This window comes from Panthera leo, chromosome A2 (assembly GCF_018350215.1).
Source record: "Panthera leo isolate Ple1 chromosome A2, P.leo_Ple1_pat1.1, whole genome shotgun sequence".
NCBI lineage: Eukaryota > Metazoa > Chordata > Mammalia > Carnivora > Felidae > Panthera > Panthera leo.
The window spans coordinates 53965873-53992047 of record NC_056680.1 but is presented as its reverse complement, the minus strand read 5'-3'; the positions used below and the strand labels follow the sequence as shown (position 1 = coordinate 53992047).

The following is a 26175-nucleotide window of genomic DNA, read 5'->3' as shown; positions in this document are numbered from 1 at the left end:
GCCCTGTCAATAGCCACCTTCCTGTGTTAGCTTCAGAGTGAAGCGGGAGAGGGGGTAGGCCAGAGGGGAGGGGTGTGCTGACCTGCTTTCTCCTCAGGGTGTCACATGTGCTAACAACAGGGACATAAACAGGAAGTCCTGCCACGAGGCTGGACTAATACACATGAAACCTGAGTTTGTTCAGTCAGCAAATATTTATTGACACTGTTCCCTGGAGGCCTGTGCTGGGCAAGATAAGACTGGGGAGTTGGGGCCTGTGTACTTAAGTCAACAAACATTTATTGAGCACCTCCTGCATACTAACAGCCAGCATATATTAGTCACCCACAGTGTGCAACCCACTAAAGATACATGATCTCCAGTTTCCCCAGCAACCCTGCAGAGTAGGAATGTGTGTTTCCATTGCAAAATTTAGGAAACCAAGGCTCAGAAAGGAGAGCCACTTGCACAGAGTTGCACAGCTAGGAAAGGCAGAAGGTAGGATTCAAACGGATGGAACCTGAGGTCTTTTATTGCCACCCACTGCCCTTGGAGGTGTCACAGGGGCTGAGACCCAACCCTAACCCTTCCCAGTGGGTGGCAAGACCAGTGTAAAAAGAGCTTGGGCAGGGAGATAAGGGTGGTCCTCAACATACAGGGTGCGGGCAGGCTTTAGGAGCCTCCTAGAGCCCCTAACATGCACCCAAATATTCATTGCTAAATGAATGAATGAATAATCAAATGAGGGGCACCCACCTGATTTAAGGGGGCTCTGGGAAGTCTTTGGAACATGACAATTTGAGCTGGATGCTGAGGCTGTGTTGTGTTTTGCTGGGTGGCTAAAGGGGAGACAAGTTGTTTGGGTAGGAGGAACAGCCTGGACAAAGGCCCAGGGGCAGGGCAGCCTGTGCCATGTCCAAGAGTGTCCTGCTGTGGCTGGGGCATTGGCCTTGGGGGACAGAGGTGGGGGTAGTAAGATTCAAAGAACAGGTGGAGTCTCACTGGGATGAACCTTGAATGGCAGTCATGCTAAAGAATTGGATTTTTATGAGCCGAGTAAAAGGCTGTTGGTTTAGGCCATCGGGAGATATTGGTGAAGCTTTTAGTCTCATGGGGAGCAACAGGTTCCAGGTGTTCATGTACTCCCTGCCTCCCTCCTTCCATCATTGGACCTGAAGGCCAGGAAGGACATTCTGGAGGGGTAGGGGCCTGATAAAAGTGCTCAGCCCACTCCTCTGGGCAGCAGCCCACGACGAGTTGGAGTTAGAGAGCAGTGGGTGCTGATCTGCCTCTCCTCAGCAACCCCATTTCTCCTAGGGTGCAGCCCTAGAATGTAGCTTTGGGCCGGAGGAGATCTTTGAAGCCGTATGGGTGAATGAATCTACTGTACACTGCAACCAAGTGGTGGTAAGTGGTGTGGCTCGGGGGGCGGGGCGGGGGGGGGGCGGCAGGAAGGCCTGCATAAGTCCAGACGCTATACTCCTTCCTTCCCACCTTATCCCCCTCCTCCTTTTGATTCCCTTATCCTCAACAGCCCTGCCCTCTTCCGTCTCCATGACATGCATCCCCTCCCCCCAGCAGAGACCTAGACACCACTCACACCCCTCATGCTCTTTCTTGTCCTTTTGCAGCTGCACACGACCCAGAAGAGCCAGATGTTTCCACTCAGCCTCCAACTAAAGGGGCAGCCAGCCCGATTCTTGGACAGCCCTGACCCCATAACAGGTGGGAGCTCCTACGGCCCTATGGCCACTGGGGATTCAGCCTTAATGGGTGGGGCTCTACCTTGGGGGACTTATCCAGTGCCCACCGCACAGTCACAGATGTCCCGCCCTGTGTTTCCCTAGCACACAGGGTCTCAGATCCCAGCCTTGCTGTTCTGTACCTGGTCACTCAGTTCTTATTCATTGAGCAGCTATTGTGGGCCAAACATCTGTATGCCGATGGCTGTGCAGCTTCAGGCGCTTGCTTGGTCTTCTGTTTCTTAGCCATGTGACATGAGGCACAGGCCCTTTTACAGAAAGCTTGGTGAGGATTTGCTGACACGATGCACACAGATCTTACAGTTGTGACTGGGGCACAGTCAGCACACCCCAAATGGTGATTGGTGTCCTTACTGTTATTATACATATTGAATCAATTCTCTAAGAGTCTGTCTATTCATGGGGAGCCTCAGATATCCCTAGTGGATATGGCACCACCACCCGCCCCCCTGTCCCCACCATGAAGGTCCCAGAGACAGACTCCAGAAGAACCAACCTGCACACCCAAGACCCTGAAGAACCCTCCCAGCACTCCTGCTTGGGCCACTCCGAGGGTCTGAGGCCCTGGTGCCCACTGCCCACATTGCTCAGTGATCCCCTAGCATCCCAGAGCCCCACTGGTGGGTAAACAGACCCACCCAGGCCTGGGTGTAAATCTCAGGCCTGCCGCTCACAGGCTTTGTGACCTTGAGCAAGTCAGTCCTCCCCTCTGAGCCTCGGTCTCTTTTTTTTTTTTTTTTTTTTAATTTTTTTTTTTTTCAACGTTTTTTATTTTATTTTTGGGACAGAGAGAGACAGAGCATGAACGGGGGAGGGGCAGAGAGAGAGAGGGAGACACAGAATCGGAAACAGGCTCCAGGCTCCGAGCCATCAGCCCAGAGCCTGACGCGGGGCTCGAACTCACAGACCGCGAGATCGTGACCTGGCTGAAGTCGGACGCTTAACCGACTGCGCCACCCAGGCGCCCCTGAGCCTCGGTCTCTTACCTGCCAAATGGGGCTAATAAAGAGCTCCCGCTGGGGAGCCTGGGTGGCTCAGTCACTTAAGCATCTGACTTTGGCTCAGGTCATGATCTCCCAGTTCGTGGATTCAGGCCCCGCGTTGGGCTCTGTGCTGATGGCTTGGAGCTTGGAGCCTGCTTTGGATTCTGTGTCTCCTCCTCTCTCTGCCCCTCCCCTGCTCATGGTCGGTCTCTCTCTCTCTCTCTCTTTCTCTCAAAAATAAACATTAAAAAAAAATTTTAAAAACCCCAAACAAACAAAGAGCTCCCACCTGGTAGAATCGTGGTGTGGACAGATACTATTAATGAGGCTGTGGCTGCACTGTGCTTAGCAAAGGCCCTGGGGAGTTTGGAGAACCAGAACCCACCTCTGGGTGATGGTGAGTGAATGCAGAGGGCACAGTGGTGACGGGGGGTGCTGACCCATGCTGTCTCCGTGTCTCTCCCAGTGGAGGTCTATAACTGCGCCATGGGCAGCCCTGACTGTTCTCAGTGCCTAGGCCGGGAGGACCTGGGACACCTGTGTGTGTGGAGTGACGGCTGCCGCCTGCGAGGGCCCCTGCAGCCCCTGCCTGGCACCTGCCCCGCCCCCGAGATCCGCGCGGTAAGCACCCCCACCCACGGAGGCCTGTTGCACCCGCATGCCTGCGTGTGCGACACACAGCGCCCCACACGGGCTCTCAGACCTGTGACACACGTGCTTGCACATAACCAGCCGTATGCATGCAGGATCACCTGGGGAGCGCCTGCTGGGTGCCAGGGCCGCTGGGTGCTGGAGACACAGCAGTGAACAAAGTGCCACGGAGCTAATGTTTTAGTGGGGGAGGAGGGTGGGCAGTAATAAGTAAGGAAATAAATAATTTATATATAGAAGGCGATAAGTGCTATGGAGAAAAATAGAGTGAAGCAGGGAGTCTGGGCCGGAAAAGATGCTAGCACTAGTCTCTAGTTGTTTTTCTTTTCATGTTTATTTTTGAAAGAGAGAGAAAGAGAGGGAGCAAGCAAGGGAGGGGCAGAGACAGAGGGGGACAGAGGATCTGAAGCAGGCTCCGTGCTGACAGCAGACAGCCCAATGCGGGGCTCGAACACACAAACCGTGAGACTGTGACCTGAGCCGAAGTCGGATGTGTAACTGACAGAGCCTCCCAGGTGCCCCCAGTCTCTAGTTTTTATGGTGAGGTGGGGGAAACCCTGCTGGTATGGTGATAAGTGAGGCCGGCAATAACAACCGAGCCTGAGTTTTAGCTAAGATGAAGTCCGGTGGAAGAATTCTCGTTGGCGTAGGCTGGGTCAGGTGCCCATCCCTGACCCAGTCAGCTCTGGTTGGGTTGCGAGATCATGTGGTCAGACATGGCCACTGGGAGCAGACTGCGTTGTCCACAGAAGCCCCCACCCTCCGCAGGTGTCATTGACTTTGCACACTCACATCCCCAGACCCATGTGGGCACATCCTCACTGGCAGCCCCCGTGACCTGTCCAGTGAGCAGCAGCCCCCGCCCCCTCAGAGCCTCCGTACCTCCTCCTGAGCAGCAGGTGTACGTGCACTTGCCTGGGTGTGTGCAGCAGTGGGTGGGGAAAGCTGCTGACGTCCCAGCCTCAGAACATCATTCGTCCTCTGGTCACCTGGCAGATTGAGCCCCTGAGTGGCCCCTTGGACGGCGGGACCCTGTTGACCATCCGAGGCAGGAACCTAGGCCGGCGGCTTAGCGACGTGGCCCATGGCGTGTGGATTGGCAGTGTGGCCTGTGAGCCACTGGCTGACAGATACACGGTGTCGGAGGAGTGAGTAGTGGCAGTCCCCAGGGCTATTCTGAATGACCTCTAGTGTCCCCCCCCCCCCCCGCCCCTCCCAACAGTGCCAACCACAGCTCTGCCCTCCCCTCTCCCCTCTGCCTTCCCACCCTCCTCAGCACCCTGCCGCTCCCTAGAAGTGGCGCAAGGTCTTCCAGACCTTGTTGAAGCCATTACCCACCCCTGTGCATTCCGCCCTTTTCTACTCTGGACGCTTCTCCATATCCTTCAAGTTCCCACTTCAACACCTGCTGCTCTGGGAGGCCCTCCCAGGTTCCTCCAGAACAGCCGGACTTTCATAGAAGCCTTGCATTGATTTTTTTAAAAAAAGCAACAAAAACCTTGTAGTTAACAAAGTGTGGGGCTGCTGGTGTGGTGCAGAGGTCTAAGCCTACCGCTGTGGGGCCTGGCCCAGAGGGGCTGTAGAAAAGCAGGGGGTGAGCTGATTTCCTTTGCCGGGGGAGCTGTAAGTCAGGCTTGCAGAAAGGCTATCAGTCTACCAGCCCAACAAATGTCCTCATGGTTGGAGAATGTTCAGATCCCAAGAGACCATCTTATCTCACCCTTTGTCACATAGTTGTAGAATTGTGGGAAAGTCAGGCGGGGTGGGCAGGGAGGTGGGTAGTCCTGGGGAAGAGCCTGGCATCAGGGTGACATTGGGGTTTCAGAGTGGCTGTTTTCCAGCTGATAGGGAATGGTTTCAGTATTTTGATGTGGGTGATGCCGTTGGCTGTCCCAGCCAAATGGCAGTCCCAGCTGTGAGTCGGAGAGGCGGGAAGCTGAGGGCAAGGGTGGAGAGCCCACATACCCTCAGGGTATAGCCGGGGTGGGGGGGTGGCATCATTCAAGAGAGAACCCAGGTGCTGCTTACCCAGCCCCTGAGACCCTCCAGCTGCTCTCCTGACCCAAGCTACCTCCCCCCAGGATTGTGTGTGCTACAGGGCCAGCCCCAGAGGCATTCTCAGACGTGGTGACGGTGAACGCCTCTAAAGAGGGCAAGTCACGGGAGCGCTTCTCCTATGTGGTAAGGAAGGCTGAACCCACCCTCCTGCCCACCCCACCAGACACACACCTGGGGGGTGGCCTGAGGCCTGACCCCCTGTCTTCCTCCTCACAGCTGCCCCAGGTTCAATTCCTAGAGCCTGACAAGGGCCCCAAGGCAGGGGGCACCAGGATCACAATCCACGGGAGCGACCTCCATGTGGGCTCTGAGCTCCAAGTCCTGGTGAACGACACAGAGCCCTGCACGGAGCTCGTGTAAGCCCCTGGGCCTGGGCCACCCCTTCCTGCCCAGGGAAACTGGAGGGCTGGGGGCTGGAAGGGTGGAATGACATCCTTGCACCAAGCATCACTCGGGTTTTCACCGGCTGTGTCCCTTCGGCCAAGCCCCTTCCCTTCTCTGAGCCTCAGTTTCCTCATCTGGTAAGAACAGTAATTGTGAGTAGTACTCTGTGCCCGGCATACAGTAGGAGCTCCATAAGTGACCTCTGCTGTGAAAAATGTGATGGTCATATACATTCGGAGCTCCTCTGGCTGGCCCAGGGGTGTGGTCCAGAGCCTTTTGATGAAATACCTTTGTCTTTATTATGCACTTACTGTGTACCAGGCCCCATTGATGGGCATTGCTGGGGACACCAAGAAGAGCCCAGCAAAGTCTCAGCTCTCAGGAAAGCAGACATTCCCGCAGGAAATAGAAACATCTGAGACTGGGAAAAAAGCTGGTTCTTTCAGAGCCATTCCTCAGCTCTGAGAGAGGGACTCTGGGAGGGCTTCTTGCATGAGGCGGGATGGGGCAGAATTGGAACACACGGGCAGGGCTGGAGGAAAAGCGAAGGTGTTGAAGGTGGGGAGGGCAGCCTGAGCAAAGATGTGGCAGTGGGTATGTGCAAACAACAGATTCTTGTACGAGGGGGCAGAAGACCAGGTTGGGGCGAGTCGAGGAGGCCTATCCGGGCCAGGCATGCGGGCTTGTGCCCTGGGCGATGGGGCAGGCAGGAGCAAGCAGCAGGAGGTGGGGGCTGTGCTGACAGTGCCGCTGCCCTCCCACAGGCGCATGGACACCAGCATCACCTGCACGGTGCCCGAGGGTGCCCTGCCGGCCCCCGTGTCCGTGTGTGTGCGCTTTGAGCGCCGGGGCTGTGTGCACAGCAACCTCACCTTCCAGTACATGCAGAACCCAGTCATCACGGCCATCAGTCCCCGCCGCAGCCCCGTCAGGTGAGACCCCAGACCCTGACCTCTGGCTGAGCTCACTCTCTAGGGCTGTGGGTGGGCTGACAGGGCCCGCTCTATCCCATAGTGGCGGCAGGACCATCACGGTGGCTGGCGAGCGTTTCCACATGGTGCAGAATGTGTCCATGGCTGTGCACCATATCGGCCGGGAGCCCACGGTGAGGGGGCTGGGACCAAGGTGGGTGGGGAGCGGCCAGTAGCCCTGATTGACTTCACGCTGCTGCATCTGTCTTCTCTCTGCCTCTCTCTCTGTCTCTCCCTCTCTCTCTCCGTCTCCTTAAACCTCAATCTCTCCCTGTTTCTCCTGCCCGTCTGTCCATCCTCAACCTTGGCCCTGGCCCTGGCCCTTCCCTACCAGCTCTGCAAAGTTCTCAACTCCACCCTAATCACCTGCCCGTCCCCTGGGGCCCTGAGCAATGCATCGGCACCGGTAGACTTCTTCATCAATGGAAGGGCCTACACCGATGAGGCGGCTGTAGCTGAGGAGCTGCTGGACCCCCAGGAGGCCCGGCGGGGCAGCAGGTTCCGCCTGGACTACCTCCCTGACCCACAGTTCTCCACGGCCAAGAGGGAGAAGTGGATCAAGCACCACCCCGGGGAGCCCCTCACCCTGGTCATCCATGTGAGTTCCAGTGGGTACCAGTGCGGGAGTGAGCGGGGCCGGGCTCAGCCGCAGACCTCAGCAAGCACTCCCTCTCTGTTCCTGCAGAAAGAGCAGGACAGCCTAGGGCTCGAGAGCCACGAGTACCGGATCAAAATAGGCCAAGTGGCCTGTGACATCCAGATCGTCTCGGATAGAGTCATCCACTGCTCGGTCAACGAGTCCCTGGGCACGGCTGAGGGGCAGTTGCCCATCACAGTGAGTGAACGGGGAACCCCAGGTGGAGGCAGACCTGGCCCCCAGCCCTGCCCCTCACCCAGTGTATCAGAGCTAAGTGTTGTCATGCTCAATGGATGACGCCAAGTGGAGTTTTACATCCCCACTTGACAGATGAGGCCCAAGAACTTAGTCAGCTGCTCCAGGGCAGTGATTGGCCCCAGATAGGCCTGATGGGGCTGGACTTTCAGAGGCCGTTAGAAGTCTCCCTTGTTCCACTTGACGCTCCACGTCGAGTTTGGGCTGCCAGTCACGTGCAGAGTCACAGAGGGGAGGGATACAGGAGGAGTGCCGAGAGGGGCCAGAAATGAGACCTTTTCTATGCTGTACCTGCTTGCATGCCTCCTGGGACAGGAAACCCCTTCCCTCTGAAGGCAGCACATGCCGCCCAGGACAGGTCTGACTGCCAAAGCTCCCTTTCACCTGCACCCCAGTCCCAGTTATGCCCTCTGACTCCTCAGCCTTTGCCTGTTTCCCTGGTCATCAGACAGTCCTCCAGATACTTGGGGACAGCAGCCAGGTCCTGTGAACTGCCCTGCCTTCGGCTCCTCCACTGCCCCTCCCAGACCGTAGTAATAAACACAGTCCATATTGAGTCTCCCCTCTCTGCCAGGGCTAGCCAAGCATCATCTCCTTTAGCCCTCACAGCATCCCCAGGAGGTGGGCCTGGTTATCTCTGTGTTTATAGATGTGGCCTCTGAGGTTCAAAGAGGTTAGGTGACTTGCCCAGGACCCCACAGCTAGCGAGGAGAGGAGCCAAAGCACGAGTCCGGGGAAGCTACAGCTCCCTCCTCCCACCTCTGCCCAGATCCAGGTAGGGAACTTCAACCAGACCATTGCCACACTGCAGCTGGGGGGCAGTGAGACCGCCATCATTGTGTCCATCGTCATCTGCAGTGTCCTGCTGCTGCTCTCTGTGGTTGGTAAGGAGACTTATTCTTGTGACACCTTGGAGGGCACACCTGCCCCCACCTCGTCCCAGCCCCTCAGAAGACTGGCAGATAGGAGAAGAGGAGTGATGGGCTGGGGACACAGCTGAAACAAAAGCTTGGTGGTGGGTTACTCACTGAGAGATGTGCCCTGGCTGTGGCACAGATGGGTGGAGGATGATAGATGCTGGGGGATGCGCTGGGTCCAGGCTGTGGGCCCTGACTGCCTGGCAGAGGAACTTGGAACCTTGTCCCGGAACCAGTAAGGGGCTACTGGAGGAGCTTAAAAGGGAAGCTTAACCTACACATTTGGTAGGCTATCCCACTATTAAACTGATGGTTGTAAAGGTGATACAGTTGATCCTTGAACAACATGGAGCTGGGGGCGCTGACCACCCCCCACCCCACAGTCCGAAATCTATGTATAACTTTTGACTCCCTCCAAAACTTAACTACTAATAGCCTCCTGTTTCTGGAAGCCTTACCAATAACATAAACAATCAACACACATTTTGTATTTATATGTATTATATACTATAGTCTTACCATAAAGTAAACTAGAAAAATGTTATTAAGAAAATCACAAGGATGAAAAAAATACATTTTCAGTACTCACTGTATTTATTTTTAAAAATCTACAGGTAAGCGGGCCTGTGCAGTTCAAACCCAGCTGTCCAAGGGTCATCTGTGTGTGTGTATATTTCCCCCTTCCCCACCCCAGTAAGGGATTATAATATAATACTACTGTGTCACCTTTTAAATGTTTCATAATTCACAAGTTAACACCTGGTCATCGTAGAAAGAATCGAAAATGGTAAAAAGCAGAAAGAGAAGAAATCGACCATAATTCTCTCACCCAAAGAAAGCCACTGTTCACCCCTATTTTTTTTTACCTCCTCTATTTCTGACCTGGGCCGGTTCACCCCTCCTTAGGCAACCTGATGGTCCCCCGCTCCCGGGAGGTCACCATACTGATGCCGAACTTAGTGCGGACATCCGGCTGGCATAGCACATTACAGCCCAGAACTCCTGGGCTCAAGCAATCCTCCTGCTTCAGCTTCCCAAGTAGCTGGGACTACACACATGTGCCACTGCACCTGGCAAGGATCCTGAGCCTGGGAGACCCCTGTTTCATTTTAACTGACACATGATTTTATGTTAGTTTCAGGTGCACAACACAGTGATTCAGTATTTTGATGTAGTTGCCTTGTCACTATACAAAGTTCTTATAATGTTATTGACTATAGTCCCTATGTTGTACATTACATCCCCAAGATATGTGTTTTATAAGTGGAAGTTTGAACCTTTTCATCCCCTTTACCTATGTCACCTATTCCTGCACATCCCTCCCCTCCAGCAACCACCAGATTGTTTTCTGTATCTATGAGTGTTTCTGTTTTGTTTTGTTTTTTTAGATTCCACATATAAGTGAAATCACAGAACATTTGTCTTTCTCTGACTTATTTCTTAGTGTAATACCCTCTAGATCCATCCATGTTGTCACAAATGGCAAGATTTCATTCTTTTTTAGGGCTGAGTAATATTTTATGTATGTATACCATTACTTCTTTATCCACACATTTGTCCAGGGACACTCAGCTTGCTTACACGTCTTGGCTATTGTAAATAATGCTGCAGTGAACATAGGGACGCATGTATCTTTTTGAATTAGTATATTTGTTTTCTTCAGCAGATGAATAACCCAGAAGTGGAATTGCTGGCTCCTAGGACAGTTTTATTTTTATCTTTGAGGAACCTCCATACTGTTTTCCATAGTGGCCGCATCAATTTATGTTCCTCCCAACAGTTTACCAGGGCTTCCTTTTCTCCACATTCTTGCCAACACGTATTATTTCTTGTCATTTTGATCCGAGCCATTCTGACAGGTGTGAGGTGCTATCTCATTGTGGTTTTGATTTGTATTTCCCTGACGATGAGTGATGTCGAGCATCTTTACATGTGTCTGTCGGCCATCTGTGTGGTCTTTGGAAAAATGTCTCCTTGGGTCCATTTGTTAATCAGGTTGTTTGGTTTTTGTTAAGTTGTATGGGTCTTTATATATTTTGGATATCAACCTTTTATCGGATGTATCATTTGCAAGTATCCTCTTCCATTTAATAGGTTGCCTTTTTATTTTGTGGATGGTTTCCTTCACTGTCCAAAAGCTTTTGAGTTTGATGTCATCCTATTTGTTTATTTTTGCTTTTGTTGTCCTCATCTGAGGAGACATAGCCAAAAAAAATATTGCTAAGACTGCTGTCCAAGAGCTTGCTGCTTATGTTTTCTTCTAGAAGTTTTATGGTTTCAAGCCTCACGTTTAAGTCTTTAATTCACTTTGACTTTATTTTTGTATATGGTATAAGAAAGTGGTCTGGTTTCATTCTTTTTGCATGTGGCTGCCCAGATTTCCCAACACCATTTATTGAAGAGACTGTCTTTTCCCCTTGTATATTCTTGCCTCCTTTGTTGAAGAATAATTGGTCATGCAAGGATGAGTTTATTTGTGGATTCTCTTCTAGTCCATTGATCTATACGCCTGGTTTTGTGCCAGTACCGTACTGTTTTGGTTACAATAGCTTTGTGGTATAGTTTGAAATATGGGAGCATGATCCTTCCTGCTTTGTTCTTCTTTCTCAAGATTGCTTTGACTATTTGGGGTCTTTTGTGGTTTCCTGAACATTTTAGGATACTTTATTCTAGTTCTGTGAAATATAACATAGGTATTTTGATAGGAATTGCATTGAATCTGTAGATTGCTTTGGGTAGTATGGGCATTTTAACAATACTTCTTCCAAGGTATGAGCATGGTATATCTTTCCTTTTTTTGTGTGTCATCTTCAGTTTTTCTCATCAATGTCTTATAGTTTTCAGAGTACAGATTTCTTACCCCCTTGGTTAAATTTATTCCTAGGCATTTTATTCTTTTTGGTGCAGTTGTAAATGGTATTGTTTTCTTATTTCTTTTTCTGAATTGTTCTTTATTAGTATATAGAAACACAGTAGATTTCTGTATGTTAATTTTGTATCCTGTGACTTAACTGAATCCGTTTAATAGTTGTAATAGTTTTTTGGTGGCATCTTCAGGGCTTTCTACATATGTTATATCATCTGCAAACTGGCAGTTTTACTTCTTCCTTTCAAATGTGGACGCCTTTTATTTCTTTTTCTTGCCTAATTGCTGTGGCTAGGACTTCTAAGTGCTATGTTGAATAAGATTGATGAGAATGGGCATCCTTCCTGATCTTAGAGGAAATGCTTTCAGCTTTTCACCATTGAGTTTGATATTAGCTGTGGGTTTGTCCTATATGGCCTTTATTATGTTGAGGTACATTCCCACTATACCCACTTTGTTGAGAGTTTTTATCATAAGTAGATGTTGAATTTTGTCAAAGGCTCTTTCTGCGTCCATTGAGATTATCATATGATTTCTAGCTTCATTTTTATGTTAATTTGGTGTATCATGTTGTATGATTTGTGGGTGTTGAACCATCCTTGTGTTCCTGGAATGAATCCTACTTAGTCATGGTGTGTGATCCTTTTTTTTAAAGTTTATTTATTTATTTATTTATTTTGAAAGAGAGACAGAGCATGAATGGGAGAAGGGCAGAGAGAGAGGGAGAGGAATTCCAAGTAGAGTCCATGTTGTCAGCGCAGAGCCTGATGCAGGCCTTGATCCCTTGTACTGTGAGATCATGACCTGAACCAAAAATCAAGAGTCAGACACTTAACTGACTGAGCCACTCAAGCACCTCGATGGTATACAATTTTTTAAATGTATTGTTGAATTTGGTTCGCTAATATTTTTGCATATTTTTTGCACCTTTGTTCATCAGTGATATTGGCCTGTAATTTTCTTTTTTTGTAAGTCTCTATCTGGTTTTGACTTTATAAAATGAGTCTGGAAGTATTCCTTTCTCTTCAATTATTTGGAATAATATCAGGAGGATTGGTATTAACTCTTCTTTAAATGTTTGATAGAATTCACCTGTAAAGCCATTTGGATCTGGGGGCGCCTGGGTGGCTCAGTCGGTTAAGCGTCTGACTTTGGCTCAGGTCATGATCTCGCGGTCGGTGAGTTCGAGCCCCGCGTCGGGCTCTGTGCTGACAGCTCAGAGCCTGGAGCCTGCTTCTGATTCTGTGTCTCCCTCTCTCTGACCCTCCCCCGTTCATACTCTGTCCTCTCTCTGTCTCAAAAATAAATAAACGTTAAAAAAAATTAAAAAAAAAAAGCCATTTGGATCTGGACTTTTGTGTTTTGGGAAGTTTTTTTGTTTTTTTTTTTAACATTTATTCATTTCTGAGACAGAGAGAGACAGAGCATGAACGGGGGAGGGTCAGAGAGAGAGGGAGACACAGAATCTGAAACAGGCTCCAGGCTCTGAGCAGTCAGCACAGAGCCCGATGCGGGGCTCGAACTCACATACCGCGAGATTGTGACCTGAGCCGAAGTCGGACGCTTAACCGACTGAGCCACCCAGGTGCCCCTTGGGGAGTTTTTAAATTACTGATTTAATTTCATTACTAGTAATCAGTATATTCAGATTTTCTATTAATTATTCAGTCTTAAAAGATTATATATTTCTAGAAATTTATCCATTTTTTCTCGGTTGTCTAATTTGTTGGTGTGTAACGTACAGTGTTATCTTTTATATTTCTGTGGTATCAGTTGCAATTTCTCTGTTTTCATTTCTGATTTAATTTAGTCCTTTTTTTTTTTTTTCCTGGATGAGTCTGGCTAAAGGTTTGTCAATTTTGTTTCTTATCAAAGAACCAGCTCTCGGTTTCATTGGTCTGTTCTATTGTTTTTCAGTCTATTTCATTTATTTCTCCTCTGATCTTTATTTCCTTCCTTCTACTAACTTTGGGCTTTGTTCTTTTTCTAGTTCCTTTAAAGTTAGGTCATTCGAGACTTCTCATTTCCTGAAGGAGGCCTGTATCACTAGCGAACTTCCCTCTTAGAATGGCTTTTTCTGCAACCCAAAGATTTTGGACTGCCATGCTTCTGTTTTCATTTGCCTCCATGTATTTTTTTTTTTTACTTCCTCTTTGGTTTCTTCATTTACTCATTGGCTGTTCGGTAACATGTTGCTTAGTCTCTACATGTTTGTGCCTTTTCCCATTTTCTACTTGTAATTAATTTCTAGTTTCATGCTGTTGTGGTCGGAAGAGATGTTGGATATTACTTCAGTTTTCTTAAATTTATTGAGACTTGTTTTGTAGCCTATATGTGACCCATCCTAGAGAATGTTCCATGTGCACTTGAAAAGACTATGTATTTTGCGTTTTTTGAGATTTTATTTAAATTTTTTTAATGTTTACTTATTTTTGAGAGAGAGAGAGAGCGTGAGTAGGGGAGTGGCAGAGTGAGAGGGAGACACAGAACTTGAAGCAGGCTCTAGGCTCTGCGCTGTCAGCACAGAGCCTGGTGCAGGGCTTAAACTCATGGACTGTGAGATCATCTGATTCGAAGTCAGATGCTTAACCAACTGAGCCACCCAGGTGCCCTGAGATTTTATTTTATTTTGAAAGGGAGAAAGTGCATGTGAGCAGGGGCAGAGCAGAGGGAGAGGGAGAGAAAGACTCTTAAGCAGGCTTCAGGCCCCGTGCAGAGCCTGATATGGGGCTCTATCTCATGACCATGAGACCATGACCTGAACCAAAATCAAGAATCAGATGCTCAACAGACTGAGCCACCCAGACTGAGCAAGGTGTCACTTGCTATTTTTGGATGGAGTGTTCTGTATATATCTGTTAAGTTCAGCTGGTCCAGTGCGTCATTTAAGGATGATGTTTCCTTATTGATGTTCTGTGTTGTCTATCCATTGATGTAGGTGGGGTGTTAAATTCCCCGACTATTATTATGTTGTTGTCTGCTTCTCCATTTAGGGTTGTTAATATTGCCTTGTATATTTAGGTGCTTCCATGTTGGGTGCAGAAATATTTACAAATGTTATATTCTCTTGTTGGATTGACTCTGTTTTAAAATCTATTGTGTCTGATGGAAGTATTGCTACCTTAGCTTTTTTTACGTTTCCATTTGCATGGAATATTCTTTTCACTTTTAGCCTGTGTCCCCACACTTCTGAAATGAGTCTCTCATGGGCAGCAGATAGATGCATCTTGTTTTTGTGTTGGTTTGTATCCGTTCATCCATGTCTTTTCATTGGAGAATTCAGTCCATTTATATTTAAAGTAATTATCGATAGGTACATACTTATTGCCATTTCATTATTTTCTGGCTATTTTTGTAGTTTTTCTCTGTTCCTTACTTCTTTTGCTCTCTTCCCTTGTGGTCTGACAGCTTTCTTTAGTGGTGTGCTTAGATTTTTTTCTTTTGTGTATTTTATATAAGTTTTTTCTTTGTGGTAACTGCAAGGTTCACATATAACATCTCAGGTTTATAACAGTTTCTTTAAAAAAATTTTTTTGATGTTTATTTTGGAAAGAGAGAGAGACAGAGCATGGGCAGGGGAGGGGAGGGGCAGAGGGAGAGGGAGGCACAGAATCTGAAGCATACCCCAGGCTCTGAGCTGTCAGCACAGAGCCCGACACGGGGTTCAAACTCATGAACAGCGAGATCATGACCTGAACTGAAATCGCACACTTAACCAACTGAGCCACCCAGTCACCCCTATAACAACAGTCTCTTTTAAGTTGATATTAAGTCAATTTTGAGCACATTCCAGAGCTTTATATTTTTACTGTCCCCCATTTTATATTTTTGATGACACACTTTATATCTGTTTTATGTATCTCTTAGCTAATTATCATATTTTAATTAATTTTACTACTTTTGTCTTACTCTTCATACTTGCTTTCTAAGTGTTTGACCCACTACCTTTATTTTATAATGTTTACCACTAGTTTAAACACACACACACACACACACACACACACACACACACACACCACTTCTTTTTATAAGAATGGGACATCAGAGTTATTTTCCAGGGCGTTCCCCAACCCTTTACCCTGTAGGAGTTTTCAGCCCACCAGGGAGGGGAGGACTGTAAGCCGGGGCAACCGTCCACCTTCCCACACCCTGCCCAGAGGAGCAGGAAGCCAGCAGGACCTCTCACTCCAGGCCCAGGCCCTGCACACTGCCATGTGCCGACAACTGTTTTCCAAAGGGCTTTCCAGGCCTGACCTGCCTCTCTACTGCCTGCAGCCCTGTTTGTCTTCTGTACCAAGAGCCGCCGTGCAGAGCGCTACTGGCAGAAGACTCTGCTGCAGATGGAGGAGATGGAATCTCAGATCCGAGAGGAAATCCGAAAAGGTAGTGGGTGGGGAGCATGCGGGACTGTGGACCTTGGCTTTCCCATCTGGGGAATGGGTTCAGGATCTACTCACAGCTCCCTGCCTATCCGCCAGGGTTTGCCGAGCTGCAGACAGACATGACTGATCTGACCAAGGAGCTGAACCGCAGCCAGGGCATCCCTTTCCTGGAGTATAAGCACTTTGTGACCCGCACCTTCTTCCCTAAGGTCAGCCGGCACCCTTGCCAGTCACCTCGGGGGTTCCTTGATCTCTTTCTGAGCCATGCCATCCTAGAGGGCACTTTTAAACAGATGGGAAAACTTGGTGCTATGTGGACCCCTTGAGCAATGCGTAACCTGCATGCACATTTATGGCAACCCTGGCCACCTGCCCTCGCCTGCCAAGGGAGGGGTCCCAGTTTCTCCTCTCACTCTTCTTCTCTATTCATTTGATGTTTAACTGTCCATATGGAAGCCGGCTCTTAGCCCCACTCTCCTGGCGGGTAGGGCCTGCCTCTCCCTTCACTAAGGGGGTTCTCCTAGCCCCCAGTGCCCCCCCCCCCAGCCTCTCTCAGCCCTGGTGGGCCCCTTCCCAGTCAGGCTTTTGGTCGCCAGGTCCCCTTCTCCTGCCCACGGACTCTACCTCAAGCCTCCCACCCCTCTTTGCGTTCCAGGGGCTGCTGCCCTGTCCCCACCTTCCCGGGCCCAGCAAGAGCATATGTGCTGGTGTCCACTACCCTGCTTCTTGCCCTTCTGCACTGTTTACCCTGCAGCAGCCCAAACAAGTCCACGCTGTAGTTCCCGCTGGCCTCTCTGCGCATTCTCCCGTTCCCCACTGAGCTGCTTTTGCTTCCTCTTAAGCCTTGTGCATTGCCACACCTCGTGTCGTGAGGTTCCACCCCTTCCTTTCCCCCATGAAGCCCCTTGGGTCTCTGGACCCTTAAGGCCCTGCGCATGGCCTACTGCCTCTTCTTCCCTGACAAGGCATCCCTTTGCATTTGTTGAGTGGCCCTTGTGTGCTGGTGAGGGGAGACGCAGCCCTGCTGAGATGCTGGGGGGTGGTCTGCCCCTACAGTGTTCCTCTCTCTATGAAGAACGTTATGTGCTGCCCTCCCAGACCCTCAACTCCCAGGGCAGTGCCCCGGTGCAGGAGACCCACCCATTGCTGGGAGAATGGAAGGTGAGTACCCCATGCAGGTGCATGACTTAGAGCCAACCTACCCCTCTTTGGGCCCCACTTTCCTGTTCATCTGATCCATGGGTCCGAATCACCAGGAGTTGGGAGGAGTCAGTTATTGCAAGATAGTGAGCCCTCCATCCCAGGAGGCATTCAAGTGTCCATTCACGGTGTGGTAAGTGCTGACCCTAAGCCAGGTAGTGAGGAGAGAGGATTGGGCCCTTCTGGACATCCCACTCCATCTGCTGCTTAGAGAATGGAAAATGAGAGGTTCTCATGTAGAAGGAATCTGGGTTACCTCCAGGCACCTTTGACCTTCTGTGAGCCCCATTTTTCAGCTCAGTTGAGCCGTTATTCCCAGTCATGGGGAGTTAAGAGACCTCTACCATGAAAAGGTGGTGAGCTCCCCATCCCAGGAGGCATTCAAGGAGACATTCAGGGCATTATAAGTGCTGACTCCTAGGCCTGGTAGAGGCACCAAATCCCTGTGGACTCCCCAGCACCAATTGCTTCCGCAGATCCCGGAAAGCTGCCGGCCCAACATGGAAGAGGGGATCAGCCTGTTCTCCTCATTGCTCAACAATAAGCACTTCCTCATTGTTTTCGTGCATGCGCTGGAGCAGCAGAAAGACTTTGCAGTGCGTGACAGGTCAGGCTGCAAGGCTCTGGGAGAGGGACAGGGGCCTGTCAGAGGCCACACAGCCTGTCCTGTGTTGGCTGGGGCAGTTTGCAAATCACCTTGCCTGCTAGGCAATGGGCATCTACCCAGCACCAGGCCCTTTCCTGACTTTTCTGGGCCTGGATGCCCAAGGTCTAGGCTCGTGGGCACAGCGGTTACTGTGGATGCTAGAGAAAGTGGCCCTTTCTCCAGGTGGGTTTGAGCTGTGCCCACCACCCACACAGGCACCACCCACACAGGCATACCTGGGCTCGCCAGGCCCACAAGGCAACACCGGCACCCCCTCCCCCCACTCCTCAGATCCCAGGGCCTCCGGGTGCAGCCAGTGCTGATGCCCCACACCCACCCGCAGGTGCAGCCTGGCCTCCCTGCTGACCATCGCGCTCCACGGCAAGCTCGAGTACTACACGGGCATCATGAAGGAGCTGCTGGTGGACCTCATCGACGCCTCGGCTGCCAAGAACCCTAAGCTTATGTTGCGGCGCACAGAGTCTGTGGTTGAGAAGATGCTCACCAACTGGATGTCCATCTGCATGTACAGCTGTCTGCGGGTGAGGGGGGCGGAGCTGCACCACCAGGGCAGTGGGGACCACCACCTCCCAAGCCCATGTCACGTCAACTCTGTCATCTCTGTGCAGATGAGGAAAGAGGGGCTCAGGGAGCAGGGAGAGTCCTGGAGGGTCCATTATACAGACAGGGGAACTGAGGCTCAGGGAAGGCCTGGCCCGGCTTCCTGTAGGGGCTCGGAGCAAGTTCAGGGCAGAGACTGACACCGGGCTTTGTTCTGGAAGATTGTTGTCTTGGTCATCAAACCCTCTCTTGTGTGCCTTTGGGCCACAGCTCTGAGTTCACATGATAAATCAGGCCCAGTCCCAGCCCTTAAGATTCCTCCAGGCTTAGAGCAGACAGGTGTGGAAATGGCAATTAAAATACAGAGCGATAAATGCCACACAGTGGCACTCCACCACCGATGCCTTGGACCTGGTTAGAGGGCTCAAGGTGGCTTCCTGGAAGAGGCGACCCTAAGCTCAGGTCTGAGGGCTTAGCAGGAGGGTTGGGGTATGAGGCCCAGCCTGTCCCAAGACTCTCTCTACTCACCAGCTTGTGATTTGACACCACATTCCATGTTCTAGTTCTCCCTAAAGGCACCCTGGGTGGCTTAGCAGAGTCACGGGCCTGGGAGCCAGCTGATCTGGGGGCTCGAGTCTAGCTCTGCTACCTCCCCACTGGGTGACCCTGGGAAGGTTGATTGTCCTCTCTGAGCCTCAGCAGCGAGGGGGATATCCCATGCCTGGAAGAGTTGCTAGGATGACCAAATGAATGTGCCTGCCCCCAGACAGTGGTTTTCCACCTTAGAATCCATGGAGACACAGGGGGCAGGAAGGGGTGTAGTAGACAGGAAGCAGGGAGATGTGGGGAGAATGACATCAGGATCCAAAAGGAGGACGTTACACAGTGTGGAGGTGTTAGCAGAAGGGGTGGTGAAGGCATTCCAGGTGGGGGCCACAGCATGGCCAAAGGCTTGGGACCTGGAACATGGAGGGTGGGCAGGGAGGCAGTGTGGGCTGGGCTGGGCTGGGCAGGCTGGGCTGGGCAGGCTGGGCCTCTGACAGCCCTGTGCACACTCCAGGAAACAGTTGGGGAGCCATTCTTCCTGCTCCTGTGTGCCATCAAGCAGCAGATCAACAAGGGCTCCATTGATGCCATCACAGGCAAGGCCCGCTACACACTCAACGAGGAGTGGCTGCTGCGGGAGAACATTGAGGCCAAGCCCCGGGTGAGTTGGGCGGGACCAGGGCAGCTAGCTGGGCAGCAAGGTGGGAACCATCTCCCAGGCTGACTGGGAGGGGAACCCGCATGCCCGGAGCATCCTGACCTTAATTGTGACCCAGCCGCCCTGGGCAGGCTGTTGCCTTGCCTGGGCCCTGGGTAGCGATGGAAGGGACTTGCTGACTGTCTTCTCTTGTCTCATGCAGAACCTGAACGTGTCCTTCCAGGGCTGTGGCATGGACTCGCTGAGTGTGCGGGCCATGGACACAGACACGCTGACACAGGTCAAAGAGAAGATTCTGGAAGCCTTCTGCAAGAATGTGCCCTACTCTCAGTGGCCACGTGCGGAGGACGTTGACCTCGGTGGGCAGGGGCCGGGTGGCGGGCCTTAGCCTTTGGGCTGTTCCAGTGGGAGCTGTCCCTTGCCTTGGTTGTATACTCCTTTCAGTTAGTGAATGTACGTTAACTGAGGCACCGGGGACATGGAGATGGATGATCAGACAAGATGCCCATCACCAGGGAGCGCCTATTCTGGCAGGGAGACGGGTACTGCAGTGTGAGCAAGCTGCAAACAACAGCAAAAAGTATTCAGGAAAGGCTTCCTCAAGGAGGGGGAGTTGGAGTGGGTTTTGAAGGATGCAGAGGAGTTCTAGTTAGACTAAAAAGCTGAGAACATTTGTTCTATGACCACAGGCTTTTCATAGCACCTGGTCTGTCCAGGCCCTGTTCCAAGTACCAGGTTGTGATGATAAATAGGTGCTAGGTGCAGTGACTGTTCACAGCAGGTTGCTCGCCAGGGCTGGTAGGCCGGGGCCAGGATAGGGTAGGTGATGAGGTTGGGCAGGCACTCAGTCACCCAGATCCTGGAAGGGCAGAGTCCGTACCTAAGGACAGTGGGGTCATGGAAGGTATGTGATCCCTTTCACACGTGGTACCTTTTCTTATTTCATTGGCATTAATAAAGTAACAATGTCAAAGATGAGGACATTTCTAAACCTGCTCTGTGCCCACCATACCCTCTCCTCTGGATCTTTTTCCTCCTCCCCATTCTACAGATGGAAAAATAGAGGCTCAGAGAGAGGCATGGCTTGCCCTGGGTTCCACAGAGAGAGCAAGAGACCTCTCACTGGGGGGCCCAGGCTGGTGCTGCGCCCTCCAGCCAGCTCCCCGCCCCTGACACCCTGCTCCCTGCCCCCAGAGTGGTTCGCCTCGAGCACACAGAGCTATATCCTCCGGGACCTGGACGACACATCTGTGGTGGAAGATGGCCGCAAGAAGCTCAACACACTGGCCCACTACAAGGTGAGGGCCCCGGCCCCACCCATCCCCCACTTCCACCCTCCCTAACTTCTGACCTCTGACCTCAGCCTCTCCCCTCCTGTCAGATCCCCGAAGGTGCCTCCCTGGCCATGAGCCTCACAGACAAGAAGGACAACACACTGGGCCGAGGTAGCACCGGTGGACATGGGGAGGGTGTCTAGGCCAGGCCTGGGCTCTTTCTGAGCAGTCATCATAGGGAACCTGAGGCTTTAAGAGGCAGGGCTGGGCCGGACTATGGTCTCCTTGGTTGGGGCAAGGGCCAGGCCAGCCCCTCTGCCCCAGTACTGCTTGGGCAGGGCCTGTGGCCAGGCCTCCTCAGGCTAGTATCCTGCGGGCAGCCAGAGAGAGGCCCCAAAAGGGCGGGATGTGGTTTCAAGAGGTCTGGGCAGCTGCCAGGCTGGAGGGGGAGCTGGTCTGCCCATCTGGGCTTCAGGCTGTGTCCCTGCCTCAATTCCACCCCCCATCCACACCCTCAGGCTCCCAGGCCCAGCTGCCAGGCATGGGGTCCTCAGCTCCCTTCATCTCAGGGTCCCCTCCTGAGGTCAGGAGCAGGACCTTGGGCCTGTCCCCACAGCTTAGGAGGTCTGGGTTGGGCAGTGGAGGGGGTGAGGGCAGCCAGCCTTTTCCCCTCTGAGGGTCTTCCCCCTGTCCATGTGTTGACTCTCTCTCTGTCCCTCTGTTTCTCCTTTCTCATATGTGTCTGTTTCTCACTGCCTCTATCTCATTCTCGGTGTCTCTCTGGATCTCTCTCTCTCTGCCTCTCTCCATCTTAATGTCTCCATTTCTGTTTGTCTCCCCTCCTCTCTCGTTTATTTATTGTGTTTTCCATCTCACAGTGAAAGACTTGGACACGGAGAAGTATTTCCATCTGGTAAGTGCCTGGCCTCTGGCCCTGGGGGCGCCCGCCCTCACCGGGTGTGGACTTGGCTTCCTGCCACCCTAGGCCTCTGGGGAAAACATTCCCAGCCCTGGGAAAGGCTGGGGACTAGGGAGCAGGGAGGGGGTAGGTCCCAGAATCACCCTCATCCCTTGGGTACCACAAAGCGCATGTGGAGCCAGGTACCTGTGGGTTGTAGGATTAGACCACCCACAGGATGGCCAAGGGTGGTACCAGGTGCTGGACTGGCCCCCTTCCCGGCCTCCTAGGTGTTGCCCACGGACGAGCTGGCAGAGCCCAAGAAGTCCCACCGACAGAGCCACCGCAAGAAGGTGCTACCAGAGATCTACCTGACTCGCCTGCTGTCCACCAAGGTGGGCCTCACCTCTCCTCCCCGTCAACGGGCCAGCTATGTGCACATGCCTGGGTATGGTGGGGGGGTAGAGTTCTGTGGGGGCAGAAGGGCTCCCTGCATGAGAGGCTGAGGGCTTTGTGCTGCTCCTGGGGAGTGATTTGCTCATAGCCATGAAAGGTGCCTAACAGACAACTTCTGTATTAGCCAAAGTAACAGGGCAGCAGAGGCCCAGAGGGGTCAGTACTGCCCCCAAGGTCACATAGCTCAGGTGGCCTTACTCATTCCCCGCTTTGTGCTCCAGTATCTGGATTAGTCCTTTCAGTACCCCTGGGAGGAGAATTTCACTAACCTATTTCACAGACAAGAAAACCAAGGTCCAGAGAAGTTAGGTGACCAGCCTGATAGTATTATGGCTTTCCCATTCGCCATCCCAAGCACTCCGAGCTCCCTGAAGCTAGGAGAGGTGCACACTCCCCTCCCCACATGGCCCTGGGCTGACCGTAGCCACCCCACTCCTCTGCAGGGCACACTGCAGAAGTTTCTGGATGACCTGTTCAAGGCCATCCTGAGCATCCGTGAAGACAAGCCGCCACTGGCCGTCAAGTACTTCTTTGACTTCCTGGAGGAGCAGGCTGAGAAGAGGGGGATCTCAGATCCTGACACTCTGCACATATGGAAGACCAACAGGTTGGTGGGCCAATGGTGTGTGGGCGGCGGGCAGGCAGGGAGGGATGTGCAGCTTCATTGTTTCAACGTGGGCAGCAATAGTGCAGCAGTTCAGACCCTGGTCTCTCAGTCCACCTGCCTGGATTCAGTTCCTCTTTTGCCGCTCCCTAGCCTGTGTGACTTTGGATAAGTGACTTCACCTCTCTGTGCTTTAGTATTCCCAGCTGTAAAACCAGGGCAATAAAAGTGATCCACCTTAATTGTAAGAATTAACTAAAAGCAAGCATTGTATAAGTTTTGTCCTTACCATCATTTCTCTCTTCCACCCCTCTTGGGCGGGTACCCTCAGCTCCATTTGACAGATGAGAAGCACAAGGCTCACAGAGCAGTGCCCACCCAAGATCACACAGCCCTTGCAGTGGCAGAACCGGGCTCAAAACCACGAGATCTGACTCCTATACCCAGTTCATAGCCTTCCTTTAAGGCTTTCCAGGTCACAGAACCCCACAACTTGTTGAAAACTTCAGCCTGAACCTCAGTAAAAATGATGCCTACAAGTTTCTGTGCAGCTGCAGGGGCTTCTCAGACCTCTGGGGGAGGGTCCTCCACTCCAAGCTGCTGAGTCAGTGGGTGGCCCTGGGGTGGGGGCACTACCAACCCTCTCTGGCCTCCTGAGACCAAGGCCAAATATCCAGGCCCTGCCCTCCCTCAGCCCTTTCTGGCTGCTCAGTGGCCCCAGCTAATGGTGGACTTCCTGCTGCTGTGCAAGGGCTGGGAGGAGGAGCCATGTGCTGCCAGGCAGGGCAGGGTTGGGGGGGGGGGGGGGTTCTTCTAATGAGAACCAGGACTTGGCTTGAGGCTCCCTTGTGAGAGCAGAAGGTTCTGTGGGGGGTTGGGAGCGGGTATGAAGGTAGCCTGGGCCTGCAGCCCCTGCCCCAGTGTCCTGCCCGCTGCATGCCAGAAACCCGGCTCTTGGCCCCTCAGCTGCTACAGTTGGCAGAGATGGTCATCAACCCTATTTATGGATGAGCAAACGGAGGTTCCGTCTTGGGTCTAAGCCCCTCTGGCCTTGGGGGGGCAGGGGGTAAAGCCAGCCTGTCCTCTGGGCCTGGCTGCCTCCCTCCTTCGAACCCCTCAACGACCACTTCCTTTGCTGCCCCACCCCTCACCCCACCTCCATCACTCCCATCCCATAGCCTTCCTCTCCGGTTCTGGGTAAACATTCTGAAGAACCCCCAGTTTGTCTTTGACATTGACAAGACAGACCACATCGACGCCTGCCTCTCCGTCATCGCTCAGGCTTTCATTGATGCCTGCTCCATCTCCGACCTCCAGCTGGGCAAGGTCTGCTGCTCCTGGGGCGGGCAGCCTACTGTCAGAGTGGGAGGAGGGTGCCCAGGTGGGGTGCATGGGCCTCAGATCTTCCTGGGAGAGAAACCCAAGGAGCTCATGGCTGGGGCGAAGGGGCGGTGGTGGGGACATGGGATGAGCAGGGATGTTCCAACAGAGGCAGGTGCCCAGAAACTGGCCCCTGTGGTCAGAAACCCTGCACCTGCCTCAGGTGTGCCCAGCACCACCTTCCAACATTTAGGCCATAGGGCCAGGCCCGGGGAAGCCAGTATCAATGTGGGAAACCTGCTTGGTCAGGTACAGTATCATAAAGGAATCAGCCAGGCTCCAAGTAGCAGTCCTGATGGTCAAGAGCCTCTGAGTGGGCACTGAGTGAAAGAGTGGGCAGAGGGGAACAGGTGACCAAGACCTCTGAGATGCACACAGGAGGGATATCCCCAAGAGCTCTGCAGGGGGAGGATCCGGCTGGTTTTAGAGAGTGGAGAGGAGGGAGAACTGCATCCTAGGCAGAGGAAACTACCTGGCCAGGGGCAGGGAGGCGGGGGACAATGCTGGCTGCTGTGAACATTAACGAGATGGTATAATTAGACCAGGCACTACAGGATGGCGGGTGCACGGCCCTACCTTCAGCCCATGACTTTCAGAGGCCATGAGAGAGAATGCCATCACTTCTCACATACGGTCTGCGTAGGCAGGATGCCCGTGACAAAGAACTGGGAGCGTACTTGGCGCGTTTCGCTTTCAGGCGTTGGAAACATGCAGTGGGAAATATTCCACTGAGCCAGCAATCGGGCTTCCAACAATCTTAGCCACCAAGACCCATAACCCTAAGCGAGGATACAAACGGAACAGCCAGCGTGCGACAAAGAGCTGGCGCAGAGCCTGTGCACTTTTCCCTAAAGGGAGTGGTTCCCCCTTCAGTCCCATAGAAAATAGGGCAGGGGTTCCATGCCAAAGGGCAGCACTGGGATGGGGCAAAGAGCCCCTGGTCCAAAGTGATGGGGCCCTTTGTGTGGCCGACGGACGAGGGCTTGTCCAGAAACAGACAGATCTGGTCTCCGCCCGCCGCCTTATCCGCCCGCCGCCCCACTCCTCTCTGCCCAGGATTCTCCGACCAACAAGCTCCTCTATGCCAAGGAGATTCCTGAGTACCGGAAGATCGTGCAGCGCTATTACAAGCAGATCCACGACATGACGCCGCTCAGCGAGCAGGAGATGAACGCGCACCTGGCTGAGGAGTCGCGGGTGCGGCGGGCTCCAGAGGGGCCCTGTGGGCTCGGGACCTGACCCCCAAGGAGGGGCTGTGGGAAGCTGGAGGCTTGTGTGGAAGCGTTGGGGCTGGGCCAGGGGCTGTTTTGAAGGGTGGGTTAACCACCCCTCCCCACTCCCACCTGCTTCCTTACAGAAATACCAGAACGAGTTCAACACCAACGTGGCCATGGCTGAGATCTACAAATATGCCAAGAGGTATCGCACACAGGTGAGCACCCCTGCGGGCCTGGGGTCATGGCGCCCCCCCCCCCCGGCCCCACCCCGCCCCGGCTTTCTGCCCTGCCCACCTGCACTCTGCTCAGGAAAACCCCAGGAAAGTTTCCTGCTCAAGGATTCACATCCCAGGACATTTGTGCTTTAGGTATTGGTTGCCAGCAGTAGAAATCAGGCAGCGAGTAGATTGTTCCCCCACTGTGGTGGGAGCCTCTGGGGCCCAGGGCCTCGGGCTGTGACCCAGCTGCCCCCTACTTCCCTGTCAGATCATGACTGCCTTGGAGGCGAACCCCACTGCCCGGAGGACCCAGCTGCAACACAAGTTTGAGCAGGTGGTGGCTCTGATGGAGGACAACATCTATGAGTGCTACAGTGAGGCCTGAGCCTGTGGGAGATGGTGCTGGGGAGGGACACGCTGCCCTCGACTTCACTTTGATCCCCGTGCCTCTGACTGCGGCTGGGAAATGACTGAGCAGAGTCAGCTTCTGGGGAGGGGGGAATGGAAGGGCCCCTCTGAGCCTGGCAGAGGAACCCCCCAGCCCTGGCCCCTTGGGCACCTCTCTCTGGCCTCTCCACCTGCCCCCAGACCCGATCTCTGGGCTGGAGACTTGAAAGCTGCAGCTAGTGCCTGGTAAGGCTCCTGCCGCCCACCCACCCCCAGCCCCCGCC

General features: G+C 52.6%; 1 protein-coding gene across 1 annotated transcript in view; it reads left to right on the top strand.

Moving 5' to 3' along the window:
* The window catches only part of PLXND1 (plexin D1), a 59028-nt gene extending 32853 nt beyond the window's left edge, over window positions 1–26175 (top strand). Inside the window, exons 10-36 of the mRNA XM_042911248.1 lie at window positions 1297–1386; window positions 1611–1704; window positions 3192–3346; window positions 4373–4524; window positions 5458–5557; window positions 5651–5790; window positions 6583–6750; window positions 6833–6923; window positions 7124–7387; window positions 7475–7624; window positions 8451–8565; window positions 15740–15847; window positions 15943–16055; window positions 16903–17007; window positions 17523–17653; window positions 18036–18234; window positions 19314–19460; window positions 19660–19816; window positions 20652–20755; window positions 20839–20902; window positions 21610–21644; window positions 21920–22024; window positions 22529–22692; window positions 23868–24015; window positions 25126–25266; window positions 25427–25501; window positions 25773–26175. Of these exons, the coding sequence (XP_042767182.1) occupies window positions 1297–1386; window positions 1611–1704; window positions 3192–3346; window positions 4373–4524; window positions 5458–5557; window positions 5651–5790; window positions 6583–6750; window positions 6833–6923; window positions 7124–7387; window positions 7475–7624; window positions 8451–8565; window positions 15740–15847; window positions 15943–16055; window positions 16903–17007; window positions 17523–17653; window positions 18036–18234; window positions 19314–19460; window positions 19660–19816; window positions 20652–20755; window positions 20839–20902; window positions 21610–21644; window positions 21920–22024; window positions 22529–22692; window positions 23868–24015; window positions 25126–25266; window positions 25427–25501; window positions 25773–25889 (3432 nt within the window). The 3' untranslated portion in view covers window positions 25890–26175. The remainder of the gene's footprint in view (window positions 1–1296; window positions 1387–1610; window positions 1705–3191; window positions 3347–4372; window positions 4525–5457; window positions 5558–5650; window positions 5791–6582; window positions 6751–6832; window positions 6924–7123; window positions 7388–7474; window positions 7625–8450; window positions 8566–15739; window positions 15848–15942; window positions 16056–16902; window positions 17008–17522; window positions 17654–18035; window positions 18235–19313; window positions 19461–19659; window positions 19817–20651; window positions 20756–20838; window positions 20903–21609; window positions 21645–21919; window positions 22025–22528; window positions 22693–23867; window positions 24016–25125; window positions 25267–25426; window positions 25502–25772) is intronic.